At 48.3% G+C, this 22,991-nt stretch overlaps 2 protein-coding genes across 3 annotated transcripts; one reads left to right on the forward strand and one right to left on the reverse strand.

The window, feature by feature from the left end:
* Positions 1 to 813: 813 nt before the first annotated feature.
* Positions 814 to 3,466, forward strand: LOC127140866 (Fc receptor-like protein 4). Its single transcript, XM_051068777.1, has 6 exons — positions 814 to 839; positions 1,304 to 1,342; positions 1,755 to 2,018; positions 2,108 to 2,368; positions 2,544 to 2,759; positions 2,900 to 3,466. Exons 1-6 carry the CDS (start codon positions 815 to 817, stop codon positions 3,022 to 3,024), a joined length of 930 nt encoding a protein of 309 aa, XP_050924734.1. The 5' UTR covers position 814; the 3' UTR covers positions 3,025 to 3,466.
* Positions 3,467 to 4,626: 1,160 nt separating this feature from the next.
* LOC108874238 (disks large homolog 4) lies at positions 4,627 to 21,023 on the reverse strand. 2 transcript variants are annotated; one of them, XM_051068784.1, is made up of 18 exons: positions 20,712 to 21,023; positions 16,971 to 17,096; positions 12,652 to 12,702; positions 10,239 to 10,363; positions 9,853 to 10,022; positions 9,273 to 9,409; positions 9,045 to 9,195; positions 8,466 to 8,734; positions 8,008 to 8,110; positions 7,829 to 7,925; positions 7,550 to 7,726; positions 7,434 to 7,471; positions 7,286 to 7,333; positions 6,895 to 6,996; positions 6,640 to 6,812; positions 6,435 to 6,544; positions 6,242 to 6,333; positions 4,627 to 6,135 (listed from the first exon to the last, which is right to left on the reverse strand). In XM_051068784.1, exons 1-18 carry the CDS (start codon positions 20,739 to 20,741, stop codon positions 6,029 to 6,031), a joined length of 2,106 nt encoding a protein of 701 aa, XP_050924741.1. In that variant the 5' UTR covers positions 20,742 to 21,023; the 3' UTR covers positions 4,627 to 6,028. The 2 variants fall into 2 exon arrangements, with proteins under 2 accessions (XP_050924741.1, XP_050924740.1); XM_051068783.1 differs by having other exon boundaries at positions 7,410 to 7,471.
* Between the last annotated feature and the right edge of the window lie 1,968 nt (positions 21,024 to 22,991).

Genomic DNA, 22,991 nt, shown 5'->3' on the forward strand with positions numbered 1-22,991 from the left:
ATCAGTCAGAGCTCTGACAACCTGACTATAACCTGACTATAACCTGACTATAACCTGACTACAACCTGACTACAACCTGACTACAACCTGACCATAACCTGACTATAACCTGACTACAACCTGACTATAACCTGACTATAACCTGACCATAACCTGACTATAACCTGACTATAACCTGATTATAACCTGACTATAACCTGACTATAACCTGACTATAACCTGACTACAACCTGATTATAACCTGACTATAACCTGACTATAACCTGACTATAACCTGACTATAACCTGACTATAACCTGACCACTGTGTTTGGTTAAAGGTCGAGATCTTTGAGATCTCTGGTTTAAACCAGACTGAAGCCAGGTTTAAACCAGACTGAAACCAGACTGAAACCAGGTTTAAACCAGACTGAAACCAGACTGAAGCCAGGTTTAAACCAGACTGAAACCAGGTTTAAACCAGACTTAAGCCAGACTGAAACCAGGTTTAAACCAGACTGAAACCAGACTGAAGCCAGGTTTAAACCAGACTGAAACCAGGTTTAAACCAGACTTAAGCCAGACTGAAACCAGACTTAAACCAGACTGAAACCAGGTTTAAACCTGTGGTGATGGAGACGTTGCTCAGGTCCTGGGTGTCGATCTGTGTCATGTGTCAATGAACAAATGAGGAAGCAGAGGTTGTGTTTATGTTTTTATTTTGAAGAAAACAGAAGCTGCGGTTTGATGGGGGGGGTGAGGGGGTGAGGGGGGGGGGCGTATGACGTATGACATTAATGTTTACACTGAGACTCACTGACATTCATCCAGACAACATGAAGACTCCGTCTCTGCTCCTCGGTGAGTCAAACACTGACCTCCTACACTCACTCACTCACTCAATCACTCACTCACTCAATCACTCACTCACTCACTCACTCACTCATTCTCTGTGGTGGAGGACGTGTTCAGGATTTTAATTTAATTAAAAGTAGAAACATCACAGTAAAACTGAAGTAAATCAGGAATGTTACTGAAGTAAAAGTAGAATTTACACATGAACCTTAATATGATAACAGGATTGAACTGATTGATTGATTGATTGATTGAACTGGAACTGGATCACAGTAACTGGATTACAGTTACTGGATCACAGTTACTTGATTACAGTTACTGGACTTCATTCTGTGCTGGAGCTGATTTCAAATGAAGCTGGAACTGGTTCAGTTCAGGAACTCATGAGCAGGACGGACGTTTCTTTCCTTAAAACCTGAACTGTCTCATCTAATAATAATAATAACAACAGGTTGTTTCTCCTGCTGCAGGTGTGTCTGTGCTGCTGTCTGGACTGACTGTTTCTGCAGGTGAGCTGATATCTGAAGCTGAACAAATCCTAAAAGCTTCATAATTAAACATCACAAAGGTCTTTAGATCACACCGACCAGGTCTGAGATCCGTCTCATCAAACCTCCAGGAGTTAAAGAACAATCAGAAATTAAACTCTCTGTTCAAAATGGCTGACTTCCTGTTGTGTTTACATGCTGAGTGAACTCTGTACGTGTGTTTGACGCTATAACAGCTTCATTGAAACTGTCTAGGGGGCGCCCTCGAGTCATGTGGCTTCACTCTGAGGATCCACGTCAGATATTAGGTCTGATGACTCCTGCAATGACCTCAGGAGTAACTAGGAGGCGCTAGAGAGCTGATGTATGTTACAAAGAGAAGGAGTGAGACAGGGTAAAATGTCCTCTGTCTGTCTGTCTGTGTGTCCTCCAGTCTTTTTGGACATCCATCCAAACCGTCCTCAGTTCTTCTCAGGAGAGACGGTGACTCTGAGCTGTGGAGGACTTCAGGACTCTGCTGGATGGACTCTGAAGAGGACAGATGTGTATCTGAGGACTAAACCGTGCGGTGGAGGCTTCGGACGGATGGACGGTTCATCCTGTGTCGTCTCAGACCTCTCCTCTTTAGACAGTGGGTCTTACTGGTGTGAGGACGGAGATGGACAGAGGAGCGACGAGCTCAGAGTCTTTGTGTCTGGTACAGAAACGGACTCGTGGCTGTTTGTGTCTCTGCTGTCCGTCTCATCAGTAACAGTGTCTCTGTGTCCTCGTCCCTCTCTGGTTCAGATCACGTGATCCTGGAGATTCCCGCTCTGCCTGTGACGACAGGATCTCAGGTGACTTTACGCTGCAGGTCCAGGTCTGAGGACTACAAACTGAGAGGGATCATCAGAGCCAGGATCGTCGGAGACAGGACCAGCATCAGCACCCTGTCCTCTGAGTTCACCATCCATCACGTCCAACAGTCTGATGAGGGCAGCTACACCTGTCTGACTGTGAGCGACAGTAAGATGAAGAAGTCAGGGTGGAGCAGACTGACAGTGACAGGTGAGAGTCTGAGACTCACCTGACGCATCTTCTCTTCCTGATTAAGCAACATTAACTGAGGCGTGTTGTCAGGCTGGTTTGAGCTCGTTCTAAATGTCTGTGGACCAATCAGATTGCTCCGTCAGAACTACCTGTTGTCTTTAACACTCCTCTCTGATTGGTCACCTGTCCACAGCTCCTCCTCCTGAAACCTGCTCTCCATCTACACCTCCTGACACCACTACCTCCTCCTTTTCCTCCTCCTCTCCCTCTCCCCCCTCCCCACCCCCACCATCCCCTCCTCCTCCTCCTCTCCTCTCCCCCCCCTCTGTCTCTGTGCTCAGTCTGTTGATCTTCTGTCTCCTCGTCTTCATCGTCCTGATGGTGTCGATCTGCTGCAGCAGGAGGAGAGGTAACACACACTCACACTCACACTCACACACACACACACACACACACACACACACACTCACACACACACACACACACACACACACACACACACACACATACATTAATAACTCCATCTGAACGTCTTAACTCCGCCCACAGGAAACAAACCAGCCGTCTCCATGACGACAACCCATCTTGTTGGAGAGGACGATGACATCGCTGCTGATGTCACCACTGAGCATGACCCTGAAACCAGGAAGTTAGTTAGCATGTTAGCATGTTAGCTCTTCCTGTTGTCAGTGTGTTTCTGGTTAAATGTCTGAAATAAGGTCTGAGACATTTTCAGGTTTGATTCTGGGACATAAAATGGGTCAGTAAATCCCCCACTCCTGATGTTTGAAGCTTTTACGTGTCTTAAAAAAGGCGGTTGTGACAGTGATGTGTCTGAAATCGTTTTCTTGCTTTTACTAAGTTTAAAGATCCACAAACAGTTTAGACTTTAAGTGATGAGTTTAAAATAAAACCTTCAGTTCAACTGTTCCACTCCACTGTGTTTCTAATAATAAATATAACTACTGTAACTTTTTCTACCAATGCACTGAGGAGTTTTCTTGTTGCTGGGTGGATATCTCACCTGCTGAGCTGTGATTGGCTGAGCTGTACCTGTAGAAGTTTCCTGGTTACACTTTGACTTCACTTTTGAGACTATTAAAACTTTGATTCATGTTTGTTCAGTTTTTATCCAGAGGACGTTTCCTGTGTCACAGATATAAATATAAATATAAATATAAATAAATATAACTGTGTTTATAACAACAGAAGAAATATAAAGTCATGTAGAGCCGATGGACACTGACGTTAGAGTGAAAACTACCAAAGTGTTGATGTGTTTGAGTCAAACAGGAAGTAGAGGAACCAGCAGCTGTGTGGGAGACCAGGCCTTGTAAAAGGGCTTGTTAATACTCCTTAACGAGCTCCTTAACGAGCTCCAGACAGATGTTAGTGTGGAGGGTGTTTCCTCCGGCTGTAGTCGCTCTGTGTTTCTTTATTTATACAGGACGTCCGTGAACACAGCAGGTTTCATCATCATCATCAGACTCTGATTGGATGATCTGAAGCAGCACGAGTCAAACCGACCAATCAGAGCGAGTCAGAGTGAACAAACAGGAAGTGACAGGTTTCAGTGTTTCAGCAGAGACTTTAATCAGCTGAGAGCAGGTACAGGTTCACCTGTCTCACCTCCTCCTGTCTCATCTGTCCCACCTCCTGCCCTGCTGCACCTGCAACGTGATCTTCATCATTTCCTGAGGAAGAGATGAATTTGATCTGTTACTGTCTGAGAGAGTAACAGTCCTGGTCAGTGAACATAACAATCAGTTTTCACTGTGGAACACAGCACGTTTCATTTTGTTTGGTGTGACTCGGAAAATGAGGAATCAGTTACAGGTTTAAAATCTGTCATCGTTAATTATTTTCATTTTGTCCTTGAAGCCAAACACTGAACAACAGCACAGGATCCCTGTAAGCTAGCTCAGTCCTTTTCTGTGCTGCTTAGCTAAAGCTAATAAAGCTAACCTTAGCTAGCTATCCTCACCCAGCTAAAGCTAATAAAGCTAAGCTTAGCTAGCTATCTTCACCCAGCTAAGGCTAATAAAGCTAACCTTAGCTAGCTATCGTCACCCAGCTAAAGCTAATAAAGCTAACCTTAGCTCTGTAAGTGTCTCTACCACTGATGGTAAATATACTGAGTTAAAATCAGTGTGGAAGCTCGTTGCTGCTGCTCAGGTGAGTCCAGGTGAGTCCAGCTGAGCTTCATGTGAGTCCAGGTGAGTCCAGGTGAGCTTCAGGTGAGTCCAGGTGAGCTTCAGTCATTAACATGTGCAGTGTTCAGCTTTTATAAGGAATTTATTTCAATAGTTGGATTTTATTTAGAACTAATTTATTTCATTATACAACGAGCCAGTCATCGACCCAACATCCTCCTCTGTACCTGTGTGTGTGTGTGTGTGTGTGTATGTAACAATAAATACTCAGATATACTGCAGGTTTCTAAAGAGTGTTTCTGTCAGTGCTCAGAAAGAAAAGACGACCTCAGGTGACCCTGCTGTGTGTGTGTGTGTGTGTGTGTGTGTGTATTGATGATGTGACATCATCAATACTTCTGATTATTTTCAGTATAATAATTATTATAATTATTCACATGACCCTGATCTTCAGTCTGAATCCAGTCTGAGAGCAGGTTGATCCACTGTTGATCCACCGTTGCCACGGTGACGGCAGGAGGACTCTCCCAAAGCACTGTGGGTAAAAGAGTCCCACGGGAGCCCCCCCACCCCGCTGCCTCAGGTCCTGTTCAGCAGCAGAGAATCATGGGTACTGTAGTCCAGAGACCCACAGCTGAGAACTGTGGGTAACGTAGTCCACAGCCGTTTGATTAAAAATGGAAGTGTTTCAGTTTCAGTTTTGTTGCCAAGCAACCAGAGACAGGAAACTGTCCCACCTGTCCACTGTAACAGAGGGGGGTTGTAGGTGTTGTAGTCCAGATGATTAAAGAGTTGTAGTCCAGGCAGAGCAGGACTGCTGTAGTCTGAATGAAGAGTCCACATGAGGGGGAGTTTCAGTCGCTGTAGTCCAGCAGAGGGAGGGTTCTGGATGTTGTAGTCCAGAGTGAAGAGGACTGTGGGTGTTGTAGTCCAGAGTGAAGAGGACTGTGGGTGTTGTAGTCCAGAGTGAAGAGGATTGTGGGTGTTGTAGTCCAGTGGTTGTTAGTTTAAGCCCTGAATAGACTGTGTGTTTGAGCCCCATGTTTTATTTACAGTCACACAAGCCTTTATGTACACTACACACAAACGCACACACACACACACACACTCACCATTTTCACATCACATAAATAAATAAATAAATAAATAGATAAATAAATAAATAGGATAATATAAATACTTTGATACCAACTGAACTCTACAGTCTCTGATTCATTATTTACTGATGATACAGGATTATTGAACCAACACCTATTCAATCAATAATCAATCACCTGTCTTTCCCTCTGACACACAGACAGGTGGAGAGACAGACAGCTACGCCCTCATTTTAAAAACACATCTCTCTCAGGTGCCGCGGAAACAGCAGCCGTCCAATCACAGAGCTCGCTCGTCATCCTCCCATAGAAAGAAAACAAAAAACGGTAAAAAGACCGACGTCTGCTCCCGTCAGGTCACACCGCCCGGGGCGGGGGGTGGGGGGGTGGTTTCCATGGAGAAGGCGCCCGCGGCTCGCAGTGTCCAATCAGAGTCTGTCGCGGGCGGGGACCCAGATGTAGGGGCCACTCTGCTCCTCGATGACGGCTTTGACCAGGTGGTAGACCTCCTCGAAGCTGTCGCCGTGCACGATGGCTGCACACACAGAACACACACACACACACACACACACGGAGGTAAGCTCTCTGCTCTTTGACCCCCCCCCCCAACTTGAACCCTGAACCCTGAACCATCTCTTTACCTGTAAAACACTCGAGGAAGTCTTGTTCCAGTTTGATGGCTCGGTCCAGAGCTTTCCTCGCCTGGTCCTCCGACAGACGCTTGTTCAGGTCCCTGCACACACACACACACACACACACACACACACACACACTGGTCAGTGATCAATAAGTCCGTCTGAACCCTCAGGCCGTGGCGGCGTCGCTCTGACTTACAGGATGTTCTCCAGGGACCGTGGTCGGATGAAGATGGCGATGGGGTGGAGCTGAGCCGCCTGCAGCCTCCTCACCGCGTTGGCCGACACGTCCAGGATGCAGTGCTTCCCCTGGAGGACACAACATCACCACGGTAACGGCAGGGTCTAACAGGTTGACACATCACTATGACAGCCACATCGCCACGGTAACGGGCCCGTCTCACCTGCTCGGCCACCTGTCTGACGCTCTGCACCGACGTCCCGTACAGGTGGTTGTTGTACTGCCCCGCCTCGATGAAGCGATGCGACTGGATGTCCCGCTCCATCTGTTCCCGTGACGATACGAAGTGGTAGTCCCGCCCGTCCACCTCGTAGTCCCGGCGAGGGCGAGTCGTATCTACAGAGAGAGAGAGAGACATCAGCCACTTCCTGTCTGCGTATCTGACGGTCTCCTATCAGACCCGAGGCGGGACGCTTACGAGGGACGCAGGAGCCAAACTTGTCGGGGAACTCGGACAACAGGTCGTCGTTGACCCGGTCTTTGGTCGGACCCAGGATGATGACGGGACGAGCGTAGTCCACTGTCAGAGAGAGAGAAACTTTATTTACACCTGCTCATTATGAACAAAGACGCCCGGAGGAAACAGTTTGAGGATCTGGTCTGAAGGGGTCATCTAGTCTGTGAGGATCTGGTCTGAAGGGGTCATCTAGTCTCTGACGATCTGGTCTGAGTGAGTCATCTAGTCTGTGAGGATCTGGTCTGAAAGGGTCATCTAGTCTCTGAGGATCTGGTCTGAGGAAGTCATCTAGTCTGTGAGGATCTGGTCTGAGGAAGTCATCTAGTCTCTGAGGATCTGGTCTGACACTGACCTTCGATCTGAGTGATGAGCTCGTAGCTGTGGACGAAACCTTCTCTACCTGTAGGAGGAAGAACAGGTGCAGTTACAGACAGAAACATCCTCCTCCTCAGTTTGGTACCAGAGACCGGACTCACCTTTACTCTTCATCCTGGACTCACCTTTACTCTTCATCCTGGACCACTCCTTCCTCTCCACTCTGAAACACACACAGTTAATTAACGACGAGCTGACGGAGACACGTCAGGCTGCGACCGATCGTGTTCAGTGTGCCGACCTGTGTTTGGACGGGATGTATCCGAGCTCCTCCAGCTCCCCCTGCTGGTTGACCCGTCTCGCCTGCCACCACTCGTCGTCTCCGCTGTCCATCACGTGCAGAACCTCCCCGAAGTTAAAGTCCAGAGCCTGCGACAGGACGCCGCAGTCCCACTGCTTATCGTAGTCGAACAGCGCCCTGAAAAAAACCAGCCACGGCGTCAGTCAGCGCTGAGGACGCCACGACAGCCTGAACCGATTCCTTCAGGTGAGCTACCTGCCCAGGTGAGACCCAGCCTACCTGACGTAGAAGCTGCGGTTGGCTCTCAGACTCCCGGACGAGGAGTTCATCATCTGCTCCCTCAGGTCGTGGATCTTTGCCTCGAAGCGACTGTACTCTGCAAACAACATCACCATGGTAACTACACCATCAGGTCACCACAGCAACCAAACGTGACATCACCGCGTGTGCGCGCTCACCCTCAGGTCTGTACTGGGCCACGATGGTCACGGTCTGTCCGGCGTTCTTCAGAGCCGCTGCCGCCTGTTCGTGTGTCGCATACCTGAGGTCCACGCCGTTCACCTGCAGGAGAGAGGACGAGACGTCAGAGGGTAGACCAGAGGACGGAGACCAGAGGACGGAGACCAGGTGAGCAAGACCAGGTGAGCAAGACCAGGTGTGTCAGTCAGGTCAGACCCACAGTCCTGATGGTCTCTGGTGTCAGATAGAGGACCAGACAGGACCAGGTCAGTACCTGTGTTTCACCACCAGGTGTCAGTCTGGTCTCTGTACTCACACTGAGGACCTGGTCTCTGAGGACCTGGTCTGTACTCACACTGAGGATCTGGTCTCTGAGGACTTGGCCTGTACTCACACTGAGGATCTGGTCTCTGAGGACCTGGTCTGTACTCACACTGAGGACCTGTTCTGTACTCACACTGAGGATCTGGTCTCCCTTGCGGAGCTCTCCGCTCAGGTCTGCTGGTCCTCCTGCGAGGATGAAGGAGATGAAGATCCCCTCTCCGTCCTCTCCGCCGACGATGTTGAAGCCCAGACCGGTGGATCCGCGCTGAACGCAGACTCTGCGAGGTTCCCGGGAGTAGTCGTCCTCTCCCATCATGCCGCGGGGGATGGGTGAGTATCGTCGTGGTGACGGGGGAGGAAGGGCTTGTGGGTAATCACACATGTAGTCCGGCTCCATGTAGGCTGAAACATAAAGAGGACTGCTCACACAAGATCCAGGAGAACCTCAACAACCCTGGAACCAGGAGTTCAGAGTTTGTCCTGAGGGTGGAGCTGCAGGACCAGGTAACGAATAAACTACCAAAGACTCCTCCTGTGGAGCAACAGTCTGAGCAGGATAAGGGTCTGGTCAGACCAGAGAACCTTAAGAATAAGGTTCTGAGAGGTTCTGCATACGTTCCCTAAGGTTTTTAGAGAACCCTCCTTCGAGCACCACCCTCAGGACAAACTAAAATCACAAACGACAGGTATCAGAGGTCTCAGGTGTACATACAGCTGGTCAGGTCGGGGGGGCTGTACCGATCCACAGGGTGGATGTACTGCGAGGTGGGTGTGGCCACCTTCAGGTAGACCACCTCCCCTGTGTTCTTTAGGGCTGACACGGCGTCTTCGTGCAGGATGTCCTCCAGAGACACGTGGTTCACCTGTCGGGGTCAGAGCTCAGGTTAGACCAGATCCCTGTGGATCAGTCTGGTACAGGTTAAGGTCAGGGGTCACCTACAGCCAGGATTTTGTCCCCGATCTGTAGCCGTCCGTCGCGGTGGGCCGCCCCGCCCTCGATGATCTTGGTGACGTAGATGCTGTTGTCTCCAGGAACGTGCTGGTTCCCGACGCCGCCCGCTATACTGAAGCCGAGACCTGGACCAGGCAGAGACAGACCGGCCTGTTAGACCTGAACCAGAGCCAGCAGTTCACATGGTTCTCAGACCAGAACCACGACAACTCAAAACCTTAAGCCAAATGAAAACGGTTTCTTCAAACCAGTTAAATGTTCTGAGGTTGGTTTGAATGATTAGAACCCAGTAGAACAGAAGGTTGAGTAGAAAACATTTCACAGGTTCTGATGTTTCTGCAGTAACAGAAGCAGAGTTCCTCAGAAACAGAGACTAGATGACCAGACCAGACCAGACCAGACCAGAAGAAACATGAAGGCTCTGAAATAAGTTTATATGGAATCAACATTTTCAGACAGTGTCCACCAGAGGGAGACAGAGAGGCAGAAACATACTGTTACATAACAACTATACAACTCCTCCTCCTCTCTCCTCTCTCTCCTCCTCCTCTCTCTCCTCCTCTCTTACCTTTCGGTCCTTTCATCAGTTTGATCTGTGTGATGCGTTCGCTCGGTGGGCGTCGCCGGAGGACGTACAGCCTGACGACAGGCCCCGCCTCCTTCAGCGCCTCCACGGCGGTGGAGTGAGTGACCTCACGCACGTCCACGTCGTTAACGAATACGATGCTGTCGTTCACCCTGGAGACGGAGAGAGAGAGAGAGAGAGAGAGAGAGAGAGAGGGCCTTGAGAAGGTCCTTGAGAACATTTTCAGGGTCATTGAGAAGGTGCTGGTAGTCCTTGAAAAAGTTCCAGACGTCCTGGAGGAGGTTTGAGAGACCTTTGAGAGGCTCCTTGAAGAGGAGGTCTTTGAGGAGGCTCTGGGAGTCCAGAGGTTCTCCTTCAGGTGTGTTTACCTGAGGCGTCCATCTTGGGCAGCAGCTCCTCCAGGGATGATCTTGGTGATGAAGATGGACGGGTCGTCTCCGATGTGAGGATTATCGGTTCCTCCTGCGATACTGAAGCCCAGACCAGAGTTACCCTGAACACAGAGGACAGGTTCTGTTAGTGGAGAACCTTCACATAAGGACGGGTTACGGCACCGTTAAGGTTCTACAGGTCAGTCTTTCTGACGGGTTCTTTAAATGATCTGTGGTCTGTGGAAAAGGTTCCACAGTGTGGAGTCAGTGAAGAACCGGTTTCATAAAGAACCCTGCAGTGCTCTGTAAAGATGGATCCTCTCTGACGGGTTCTTTAACCCGAACTCATCTGATTTTACATCTACACTGATTCAAGTTCAGGTTCAGTCGGTTTCATCTCTACAATGTTTCCTAAAATAAACAGGAGCCGAGTTAAAAATAAGCTGCTGATGTCAGCTGGGTGAGTTTATTATGGGAGGGGGAGGGGGGGGGGGGAGGGGGGGGGGGGGGGAGTGGGGAGGAGGGGGGAGGAGGGCAGCTTTAAAACACAGAGTGACAGTTTCTAAAAACAGAACAGAGAGGAGCTATTTCTGGACCTCACTCTGTCACACTGTGTTACTGTGTGTTACTGTGTGTTACTGTGTGTTACTGTGTGTGTTACTGTGTGTTACTGTGTGTGTTACTGTGTGTTACGTGTGTTACTGTGTGTTACTGTGTGTTACTGTGTGTGTTACTGTGTGTTACTGTGTGTGTTACTGGTGTGTTACTGTGTGTTACTGTGTGTGTTACTGTGTGTGTTACTGTGTGTGTTACTGTGTGTGTTACTGTGTGTGTTACTGTGTGTGTTACAGTGTGTGTTACTGTGTGTGTTACTGTGTGTGTTACTGTGTGTGTTACAGTGTGTTACAGTGTGTTACTGTGTGTGTTACAGTGTGTTACAGTGTGTTACTGTGTGTTACAGTGTGTTACAGTGTGTTACTGTGTGTGTTACAGTGTGTGTTACTGTGTGTGTTACAGTGTGTTACTGTGTGTTACGTGTGTGTTACAGTGTGTTACTGTGTGTGTTACAGTGTGTTACAGTGTGTTACTGTGTGTGTTACAGTGTGTTACAGTGTGTTACTGTGTGTTACAGTGTGTTACAGTGTGTTACTGTGTGTTACAGTGTGTTACAGTGTGTTACTGTGTGTGTTACAGTGTGTGTTACAGTGTGTTACTGTGTGTGTTACTGTGTGTTACTGTGTGTTACTGTGTGTTTACTGTGTGTGTTACTGTGTGTGTTACTGTGTGTTACAGTGTGTTACTGTGTGTTACAGTGTGTTACTGTGTGTGTTACAGTGTGTGTTACAGTGTGTTACTGTGTGTGTTACTGTGTGTGTTACAGTGTGTTACTGTGTGTGTTACTGTGTGTTACAGTGTGTGTTACTGTGTGTTACTGTGTGTGTTACTGTGTGTGTTACAGTGTGTGTTACTGTGTGTGTTACTGTGTGTTACAGTGTGTGTTACTGTGTGTTACTGTGTGTGTTACAGTGTGTGTTACAGTGTGTGTTACTGTGTGTTACAGTGTGTGTTACTGTGTGTGTTACTGTGTGTTACTGTGTGTGTTACAGTGTGTGTTACTGTGTGTTACTGTGTGTTACTGTGTGTTACAGTGTGTGTTACAGTGTGTGTTACTGTGTGTTACTGTGTGTTACTGTGTGTGTTACAGTGTGTGTTACTGTGTGTTACTGTGTGTTACTGTGTGTGTTACTGTGTGTTACTGTGTGTTACTGTGTGTGTTACTGTGTGTTACTGTGTGTTACTCTGTGTGTTACTGTGTGTGTTACAGTGTGTGTTACTGTGTGTTACTGTGTGTTACTGTGTGTGTTACAGTGTGTGTTACTGTGTGTTACTGTGTGTTACTGTGTGTTACTGTGTGTAGGTATAATGGTGCGTTCAAGTTGAATCTTTCAGAGGTTTGAACCTGAACGCCTCCTGAAGTCAGAACGACCCCGACATCAGAATCCAAGATGGCTGCTCCTCCTCAGCAGCAGTGAACTTTCTGCTAATGTTCCTGTTTATAGCAGCTCAGTCTCATTAGTTTACATTAGTCAGTCAGACACAGAGAACTGTTCAGGTTTATCTGTGGACATGTTGGTCTGCAGAGTCCAGTCTGAGACCTGGATCAGTCCTTCATGGTTTAAAGATACGTGTTAGCTGTTTGCTGCTCAGCTGGTACAAACTGTTGAACATCAGCCACCTACAGACTCTACAGTGTTGTTCCACACACTGCCACCCACTGGCCAGTCCATGTAAGGCAACACAAACACAAATTACTCAAAACCAAGATGGCCGACGGATGGACAGAAATCAGAATCAGAAAAACGTTACAGTGTGTGTTACAGTGTGTTACATTGTGTGTGTGTGTCCTCACCCTCTCCAGTGTGATCTCTTCATACTCCAGTTCTCCTTCTGATCCATTCATCTGTAAAAACAGAGAAACATGAAGAGTTAAACACATCCAGCTTCTCTCTCTCTGTCTCTTTCTCTCTCTCTCTCTGTCTCTCTCTCTCTCTGTCTCTTTCTCTCTCTCTCTCTGTCTCTCTCTCTCTCTCTGTCTCTCTCTCTCTCTCTCTCTGCTGACTGCTCGTCGCCACGGCAACTCCATGGTAACAGCTGTCGAGCCCTCAGGGGGCCGGTTACCTTGGCAACTGTAACTGTAGCTATAGCAACCACCTCTCTCTGCCATCATCTCATCCACACGGTCACTGAGCTCAGAGACATGGTTATTACATCACTTCCTGCGGCGACGATGAGCAAAGACGTCGAGACAGAGACGACGTTAAAGACGTTCAGAGCTGTTTAAACACAGACGGGTTCACCTGCTGACGAGTCCCTGAACCAAAGACCCTCAGCTCCGCCTCAGACTCCAGGCTCCTCATTTCAGAGGCAAAGGTCGACTGAAGTCCAAACTACACAGGACACACTGCATCAGCCAGCCAGCCAGTCAGTCAGTCAGCCAGTCAGTCAGCCAGTCAGTCAGTCAGTCATCAGTCAGTCAGTCAGTCATCAGTCAGTCAGTCAGTCAGTCCAGTCATCCAGTCAGTCAGTCAGTCATCAGTCATCAGTCAGTCAGTCCAGTCATCAGTCATCAGTCATCAGTCAGTCAGTCAGTCAGCCAGCCAGTCAGTCAGTCAGTCAGTCAGTCATCAGTCAGTCCAGTCAGTCAGTCAGTCAGTCCAGTCAGTCAGTCAGTCAGTCAGTCATCAGTCAGTCAGTCCAGTCATCAGTCAGTCCAGTCCAGTCAGCCAGTCAGTCAGTCATCAGTCCAGTCAGTCAGTCAGTCATCAGTCAGTCAGTCATCAGTCAGTCAGTCAGTCCAGTCAGTCAGTCAGTCAGTCATACAGCAGTGAGGCAGCAGGTGTTCAGCCTCACCCTGGCTCCTCTCCTGACACCACAGTTGTCTGGTTGAACTGTAATGTGTCTTGTATCTCAGTTCTTGTGTGCGGCCATGTTGGTTCAGTTATTTCTCTAAACCTCAGAAGCTTCATGTTTATTCACCAGATTAACTGAAGACGTCTGCTGATGTTAGCAACACAACCACTGAGGACCAGGAACCCAAACCTGTCTGTCTGACTGTCTGTCTCTCTCTCTGTCTGTCTCTCTGTCTGTCTCTTTCTAACATTGAACTCTGTCTCTCTGTCTCTCTCTCTCTCTCTGTCTCTGTTTGTCTGTCTCTAACAGTGAACTCTGTCTCTGTCTCAGCAGCTGTCATCACTACAACAGTTCACTTCATTCTGTTTGTCTCTGGAGGAGAGAGAGTTATATAACGGGGGGGGGGGGGGGAGACTGACAGAGAGAGAGAGTGTTACAGTTCACACTGAATTAATTAAACCTCTTCCTCATTTCCCATGACAGCTCTGCCTCTCTCTCCCTGTACCTCTGCCACTCTGAGTGGATGTCTCTCGACCACACACAGTGAAATGAGTGTTGTTGAGAAAAGGTCAGAAACATTAAACCTCTCCACGTTCATCACAGAGCTGTGAAGCTGCAGAGGAACCACCTGGACCGAGTCCGAACCAGACCACAACCCTCCTCCTCAGAGCCTGGTCTCATCAACCAGCACTGAAGAAATCAGTTAATCAGTCAGTGTTAGCTGTTAGCATCAGTGATCAGCTGAACACATTCACTACTCCACGTTCAAACAACACAACTCAGCGTGATGCTAACAGGAACAACTACGTCCGTCTGCGACGTTACTGAAGACAAAAATTAGAATCAGATGTCTAAGCTAACGAGGCAAAGCTAGCAGGTTACTGAATAATAAAAGTCTAACGTCGCACAGTTTAGCAGATTACTACTCAGGAATAAAAACAGTTGCTGGGATCAGTGTCATATCAGTACTTTTAGCTGAATGCTAACATCAGCATGCTAACATTGTCAATGCTAACATGCTAATGTTCAGCAGGTGTAACGCTTGCTGCATTCATCATCTCCATCTAGCATGTTAGCGCGCTAACATTAGCTAATTAGCACTGAAGACAGTGTGCAACTACAACTGATGCATCTGCTCATATTAACACTTTGACCTGAAGGTGGCGCCTGAGGAACAGTCTGAGAACAGGAAGAGGAACAGTCAGAGAACAGTCAGAGGAACAGAGAACAGTCAGAGGAACAGTCAGAGAACAGTCTGAGAACAGTCAGAGGAACAGAGAACAGTCAGAGGAACAGTCAGAGAACAGTCAGAGGAACAGAGAACAGTCAGAGGAACAGCCAGAGAACAGTCTGAGAACAGTCAGAGGAACAGAGAACAGTCAGAGGAACAGCCAGAGAACAGTCAGAGGAACAGAGAACAGTCAGAGAACAGAGAACAGTCAGAGAAACAGTCAGAGAACAGTTTATCCAGAGGAAACATTGAACATCTTTGCTTCAGTCCATGTGGTAGAACGATGCTAATGATGCTAAGCTAACCATCTCAGGTGCTCGCAGGTGTTTTTCCCTGGATCTCCTGGAAACAATCGGAGACCCCCACCCCCCCACCCCCAGGACTAACACGGGTGGGGGGGGACTCTGAACCTTTCACCTTCTCACAACATGATTGGTCCAGCTGAAGCCCCCTCCCCCTCCCCCCTCCCCCGCAGAGCCAATCACAGTCTAATGAGGCCCCGGTGTGAGGACCGGTACCGGGCCGGACCCTCGGTTCCTACCATCATCCTCTGCCGGTGCCTCTTCGCCCTCCTCACGTTGTTGATGAATCTTCTTCCCATCTTCTTGGCGTACCACACCGACACAAACATCACTCCTCCGTCCGTCCGCGAGCTCGGCCGTTACATAAACACCGAGTCTGAATAATTAACGAGCGAGCACAGGAGGAGGAGGAGGAGAGGGCGCGCGCGGCGGAGAGCTCGTGCTCTCAGCGGGAACCGGGTTCAGCCCGTTAGGACGGGGAGCGCAGAGCCGCCGACATGACTGACAGCCCCGGACATCACCCTGTCATCCCCCCGGTCACCCGGAGAGGGGGAGGAAAGACGACGAGAGTCCTCTGAATGAAGAGAGAGAGAGAGAGAGGCTGTGTATCACTCTGTCATCCCTCCTTCCTCCTCCGCGCGCGCTCTCTCTCTTTGCTCGACCCTCCGAACGCCCCACTGCACATCACCCTCTCTCTCTCTCTCTCTCTCTCTCTCTCTCTCTCTCGGTGTCTCTCCACCTCTCCCTCGCGCTCTCTGAAGGAATCCCCTCCCCTCTGTGATGTCACTTGGCCGCTGGCAGAGAGAGAGAGAGAGAGAGAGAGAGTAATAGAATTCTGACAGAGCACACACACACACACTCTCTCTCCGGCTAATGTTGTTGCCATGGTAACAGCTCCTCACCCCCCTCCCATTTCTGTGCTCCCCCTCCCTAGATTTCTCGTCGTTGCCATGGTGACGGCCGAGCAAAAAAAAAAAGAGAGAGAGAGATGCATCACAGTGGGCAGTGTGTGTGTGTGTGTGTGTGTGTTAATTAACAGCTGTGGGTCTGACCCCCCCAAATCATCATCTGACGTCAGACCTGTTCAGTCTGACCGTTAGTGACGTCACAGAATCCTGAGACTCCTTCATGTGTCTCCAGACCTTCCAGGACCTTCTCAGAGATCAGACCCTTCAGTCCTCCTCCAGGACCTCAGAGTCCTCCTCCAGGACCTCAGACTCCCCTGCAGGACCCCTGCAGTCTCTCCAGGTCCAGTCCTCTCCAGGCTCTGGCTCAGTGTGTGAACCTGCTCAGTGAACAGCTCCCTCTGCTGGACACACACACAAACTGACTCACACTCAGTCATGTGACCGTTCAGGTGTTTCATCACCTGTCTGTCAACAGTCAGTGACGAGCTCCAGCCTGGGAGTCCTTCAAGGACCCAGAACCCCCACAAACACCTCCAGACCTCCTTAAACTCCTGGACCCTTACAGACCCTCGAGGACCATTAAATCCTCATAGAAAAGTCAAACCTCCTCAAGGACCTCTACAGCGTCCTCCAGGACCGTTAGAACCTCATCAAGGACTCAAAACCCCCAAGGACCCACAGGATCACCTCACAGGGCTTTCAAACCTTAAAACCAAGGACCCTGGAACCTCCTCAATGCCTCTGCAAACCTGTTCAAGGACCACATGAACTTTCTCATGAACAGACTGTCATCACTTTCACAGACTCACAGATGAATTCTGGGAAGTGCAGGTCTCACAGTGATGACCTCACTCTGTGAGTGTGTGTGTGTACGTACGGTCAGTGCGGCGGGGTGTGTGTATCCGTCCAGGTGGGCGTGGCTCAGCTCGGTGCTGCGTCCGTGGGTCATGTGACCGGGGCTGGGGTCGACAGGCGGAGTCTCATCGTCCTGGTAACGATACTTCTGCAGAGACACACAGACGCCGTTAGCATTAGCTGTTAGCATCAGCCATTAGCATCAGCTGTTAGCATTAGCTGTTAGCATTAGCTGTTAGCATCAGCTGTTAGCACTGGACAGTATCTTTCAAAAACAGTCCAGGTATTCAGACACCTGGACGCCTCATGTCAGTGATTGCCAGGACCTCCAGGACTTCCAGGATCTCCTCCAGGACCTGCTCATTGCTGTGGTAGTTAGTGTCAAGCACCGGAAGGCCCCAGGAAGCTCCAGGCCCTCCTCAAGGACCTCTCCAGGAGCCATTGTCATCATCTTATATTATTGATCTTTAATTAATCTGATGACCTCATCAGCTGCTCATTACATATGTTAATGAGGAGAGAGCCACACTGTCCAAGTCAGGTAAACTTCAACTGATCTGATTGGTTATTGATCTGTGACATCATCACACACACACACACACACACACACAGACACACACACACACACACACACACACACATCAAGGTGACCCAAAGCCTCATTTCTATTCCAAACCTCCTCCAGACCAGTGACAGTGAAGGAGTGAGGGATGAAGGAGTGAGGGAGTGAGGGAGTGAAGGAGTGAGGGATGAAGGAGTGAGGGAGTGAGGGAGTGAAGGAGTGAGGGATGAAGGAGTGAAGGAGTGAGGGATGAAGGAGTGAAGGAGTGAGGGATGAAGGAGTGATGTAGTGAGGGATGAAGGAGTGAGGGATGAAGGAGTGATGTAGTGAGGGGTGGAGAGAGGGAAGGAAGGAAAATCAGAAAGAGAGAGACAGGAAAAGGAGAGACAGAGAGAAAGAGGATGGCAGAGGTGGTGATGTGGTTGCCATAGTAACAGGAAGGCCCTGAGAGCCTCGGTTGCCCGGCAACTGACATCACCGGACAGAGGAGGAGGAGCCAGCCTCAATTCATAAAGAACAAGAGGGAGAGAGAGAGAGATGACCTCTGACCTCAGGTCACCACCTCTGACCTGTCTCACCTGCTGGTCACCTGACTCCACACACACACACAGTCAGGTGTCAGTCAGGACAGTCACACACTGACCTCTGACCTCTGACCCCGGCTGCAGCCTGAGGTGAAGCTGCTCTGTGTCTGTGACGTTCAGCAGAGTAAAGTGTGTTGACGTGTTGTTGGAAATCTGCCTGGATGATAATTACAGTCTGTGTTTACACGCGTGACTGACTGACATGTGGCCGCACACACACACACACACACACACACACACACACACACACACACACACATTAAATATAACTCAGTATTTATATTTAAAGACAGTAAATTTCCTGCAGCTGTGAACAGACGTCAGGACATTTTGTTAATAACTACACCTCCTCCTCTGTCTCTGTTTACACCAGGAAACATCAGACCAACCAGAACTAAACAACACAACAAAAACAAACAATAACACACACTAACAGATGGAGGCAGTGGTTTCTACAACAGCTCCCAGTAAAATCCCTGTTTTTGTCAGTGGAGTCTGGTACTGATGATGATGTTTATCTTTACAGTGTGTCCAGCTTCAACCAGAATCTCAAAGTCCAACAAAACCAGGAACATGTTTAAACCAGTCAGGTCTAAATCCTAAACCCAGTCCACCACAGACAGACATCTGGTCTGGACTGGTTCTGGTTTCTGGACCGGAGTCTTTTCATCCTTTCAAACTGACTGAGGTCCAATCAGGACTGAGAGGAGTCTGAACACACAACAAGACCTCAGAGTGTGTGTGTGTGTGTGTGTGTGTGTGTGTGTGAGTGAGTGTGTGTGAGTGTGTGTGTGTGTGTGTGTGTGTGTGTCCATTAGCAGCACTGATGTAGCTAAAGATAGACAAAGCTATTTCTGATCCAACACATCCATCTCTCTCTGAGTGTGTAAAATAGACAGATACTGTAGATGAATAATAAACCACAGAGAGAGACTGAGATAAAAACAGAAGAAACACTCAACAGAACCAGAACCAGAACCATCGGACCAGGATGAGAAGTTATCATGTCTGTCAGGAAAACAACTGCCAGGGGGTTTGTTAGTGAAAGGATTTTCATGATACTTGGTGTACAGGGATTTAACCAGGAGCTGCTGGAATACCACTGCCTCCATCTGTTAGTGTGTCTGTGTTACTGTGTGACTTTCAGAGGTGGAAGAAGTAATCAGATACTTTACTGAAGTAAAAGTACCACACAGTAACACTGTAGTAGTGATATATTGTGATGTTTCTGGTGAAACAATAATTGGTGAACAAAAGATAAACTAATATCCTCTGGGACTTTGGAGCGTCTGTGGTCAAACCTCCCACAGTCCAGATCATGTCTGTAAACAACTACTGTCAATGGAAAGTAGCTGAAATTCACTTGAAAAGTCGCTACATTACACAACATGCTAATTAGCATATTCCTGATGTCATGGCGTCGTTAGCATGAGGTTCGTTGTCAGCTGGTTTCTCACATTTACAGGATTTTAATAAAACAGTTTTTCTGTCTGTGGAGGAAAAGCTCCACCTAGTCGTTTCCTACAGGAAGTAGCTCAGTGAAGCTAATGACAGAGAAGCTACGTTAGCATCTGTCTGTGAAGTCCCCTGAATGGAACAGAAACTGGTCGCACCTTTTCATCAAGAGAACAACAACCAATGAGGAAACTCCATCACAGTCAGGGACAGGTGTGTTTGTAGGAACAACCTCGCTGTTGTAGTTCAGCCAAAAACTACAGGCTAACATGCTAACATCCCTAAATGATCTGAGCGCAGAGTTTAATTCACAATGTTCACACTACTAACATTGTAAAACATTATCAGTCTGAACTTCACAAATTTTTCATTGTCAGAGTTGAATTAATTGTCACGATTTCCTCTCCGACATGACTCACTAGTTAACGTCATTTGACTTTAACAAACAAAAACAAGAGCAGCTAGCATGAGCAGCTAGCACGAGCAATGCTGTTTCGAAGTGCTGAGATGAATTTTGAATATCAAACACAGACTCAGGTGGTTTATGAGGACACACATTGTACGTGAGAATAAACACGTAAATATTTAGAATTAACGTGAACGCAGTTTGTACTTTAAAGATAAAAGAAGCTAACTCCCTGGCAGGACAACAGTGGACGCTACAGTTCAGAGTGACAGTGCATTTTACCAGAACAACATGTGACCTATTGCACTTTGACTGTAATCCACACCGATTATTGATTATTGATTATTTGGTTCAGATTTGAGCTTAAAAAGTGACGTTTCCACTTCCTGTGTCATGTGACGTGTGTGAAAGCCCCATGTTCCTTCTGACATGTGACACGTTGTTTCCACATGTGCTGAACTCAACATCCTGCTGGCTAACTGCTAACAGCTAGCAACAAGCTGGAGGAGCTAGCCTGAGCTACACGCTAACGTGAGCATGCTAACCACACACACACACACACGTGAAGAGAGAGAGACGGGGTAGTGAATGAAAACATGACGGAAGCAGCAAACACACACACACACATGAAAACACTGGCTTTGATGGTTTGTGAGGACACGGGCATGTGCACTGACATTACGAGGACACACATGTGCGTCCTCATAAACCATGTGTGTGTGTGTTGGCGGCTGCATGCGGGCGGTCTGCTCTTACCTTGGTGGTGACAATGCAGAGGCAGTCCATATCCACACACACACACACACACACACACACACACACACACACACACTCACACACACTCACACACACACATTTCCACACACTCTCACACACTCATGCTCGATTTCTCTCTCTCTCTCTCTCTTTGTCGCCCTCCCCCCTCTCTCTCTCTCTCTCTCTCCTCGTTCGTCTATCTATCTATCCTCCCTCGCTCGCCCGCTCTCTCGCCTCTTCTATCCCTCCGTCTGTCAGCACCGAGCGAGAGAGAGAGAGAGAGAGAGAGAGAGAGAGAGGGGCGAGCGAGACAGATGAAGAAGAAGAGGACTGGTGTTTTTTTTTGGAAGGGGGGGGGTACACCTCCTTGAGTCACTCGCTGGTTGATGACAAAGAGAGAGAGGAGGAGGAGGAAGAGGAGGAGGAGGTGGGGGTTGGGCTCCTGTTGCCATGGTGTTATGCAGCTGTTGCCCCGGTAATGCTGCTGCAGCTGTTGCTAGGTAACAGTGATGGGTGTTGCCATGTGGATTAGAGAGAGAGAGAGAGTGTGTGTGTGTGTGTGTGTGAGTGTGTGTGTGTGTGTGTGTTACCTGTCCAGGTGTGTGCGGCCGGCTCGTCGTCGTCTGGTTCTCACACACCGTCAGCTCGTAGAACTCCTGGATGTCTGCACACACACACACACACACAGGTTACTTTGTTGTCTGGGTTACAGGTGTGTGTATGTGATGTCATCCTCTCTGTCGACCAATCACATCGCTCCTCCTCCAGTTGTAGAAAGTAACTAAGTACAGTTCTCAGCACATTTATTCCTCAGCTACAGTTACAAGTTACTTTATTTCAGTTACTAGTTACAGCTGCAGATTACAGAGGAGCTGATCAGACCTGATGCTGTGTTATTGATTACCACTGATCAATAACTGACACCTGAGGTGAATTTACACCAGCAGGTGAATGACCTCAGATCTGTTTCTGTGGTCGTCGGCCATCTTTGAAAACCTGTTCAAACACACAGAACCAGGAAGTAAGTTAGCATGTTAGCATGTTAGCACTTCCTGTTCCCTCGTCCCAGAGTCAGTGGGTTTATCGTTTGTGTTGAATCATCGTGTTTAACGTGACGCAGCTCGTCTCACCTTTGACCTGTGACCCTGCTGAGGTCGACCAATCAGAGCACAGCGTCTCCTGATAACAGGACTAATCCCTCTTCCAATCACTGACCTGGTGTTTCTGTGATGTCACTGTGATGTCACTGTGATGTTCATCTGGTCTTAATAACCTGAGATCAGAGCTCCGACAGAGTAATCTATTACTGTTCGACAGTGACATCACAGCTCCCAGCTCCATCTTCTTCTTCTGACCCCAAACTGAAACTACCTGGACACCTGAGGCCAGGTGAGCTGTAAGCTAACATTAGCTACCATTAGCCTGTAAGCTAACATTAGCTACCATTAGCCTGTGAGCTAACATTAGCTACAATTAGCCTGTAAGCTAACATTAGCTACCATTAGCCTGTGAGCTAACATTAGCTACCATTAGCCTGTTAGCTAACATGATGTTAGCGTGTCACATAACCTCTATGTCAGTAAGGTGATGTCTGTTGTCATGGCAACAGCAGTGAGGAAAACAAACAGAGGTTTATATGTTCCTCAGCACATACAGCAGTAAAACATGTGTGTGTAACATATGAACAGTGTGTGTGTAATGTGTGTGATGTGTGTGTAATGTGTGTGTGTAATGTGTGTGTGTAACGTGTGTGTGTGACGTGTGTGTGTGTGATGTGTTAACAGTGTGTTACCTAGCAGAGCCTGGAACAAGTCGCTCTGGAAGATGTTGAGCAGTTTCTCTGCGCGACCTTTGACCCCCCTCAGCAGCTCCGGCCTGACAGGCCTCCATCACCTGCAGAGCACGCTCCGTATCTGAGGAGAGGAACCACACGGGCTTTACTGGACTCTACTGGACTCTACTATAACACAGTGAACCAACAAAGAAGTTAGCTAGCTGCTAACATGCTAACTCATGGAGGAAGTTGTTTCACTCTGTGAGTCTCTGCAGGGTCGGTGTGACGTTCAGGGTCAGTCGTCATTGTTTATTTACGGATTAGGTTTGAATGAAAATAGAAGCAGTGGAGAAACATCTGTTTTTATTTCTGTTCGACACAAAGAAACAAACTCAGACTTTGGTCTCAGACGTTTTTCAGTTTTAACTTCTGTTGACTCAGAATCACAGAATCACACGTCACTGTTTGAGTATAAAGTCATGAAGCTGTGTTCACATCTGAAAGAG

This window comes from Lates calcarifer, unplaced genomic scaffold (genome assembly GCF_001640805.2).
Source record: "Lates calcarifer isolate ASB-BC8 unplaced genomic scaffold, TLL_Latcal_v3 _unitig_5263_quiver_819, whole genome shotgun sequence".
NCBI classification, from domain to species: Eukaryota; Metazoa; Chordata; class Actinopteri; family Centropomidae; genus Lates; species Lates calcarifer.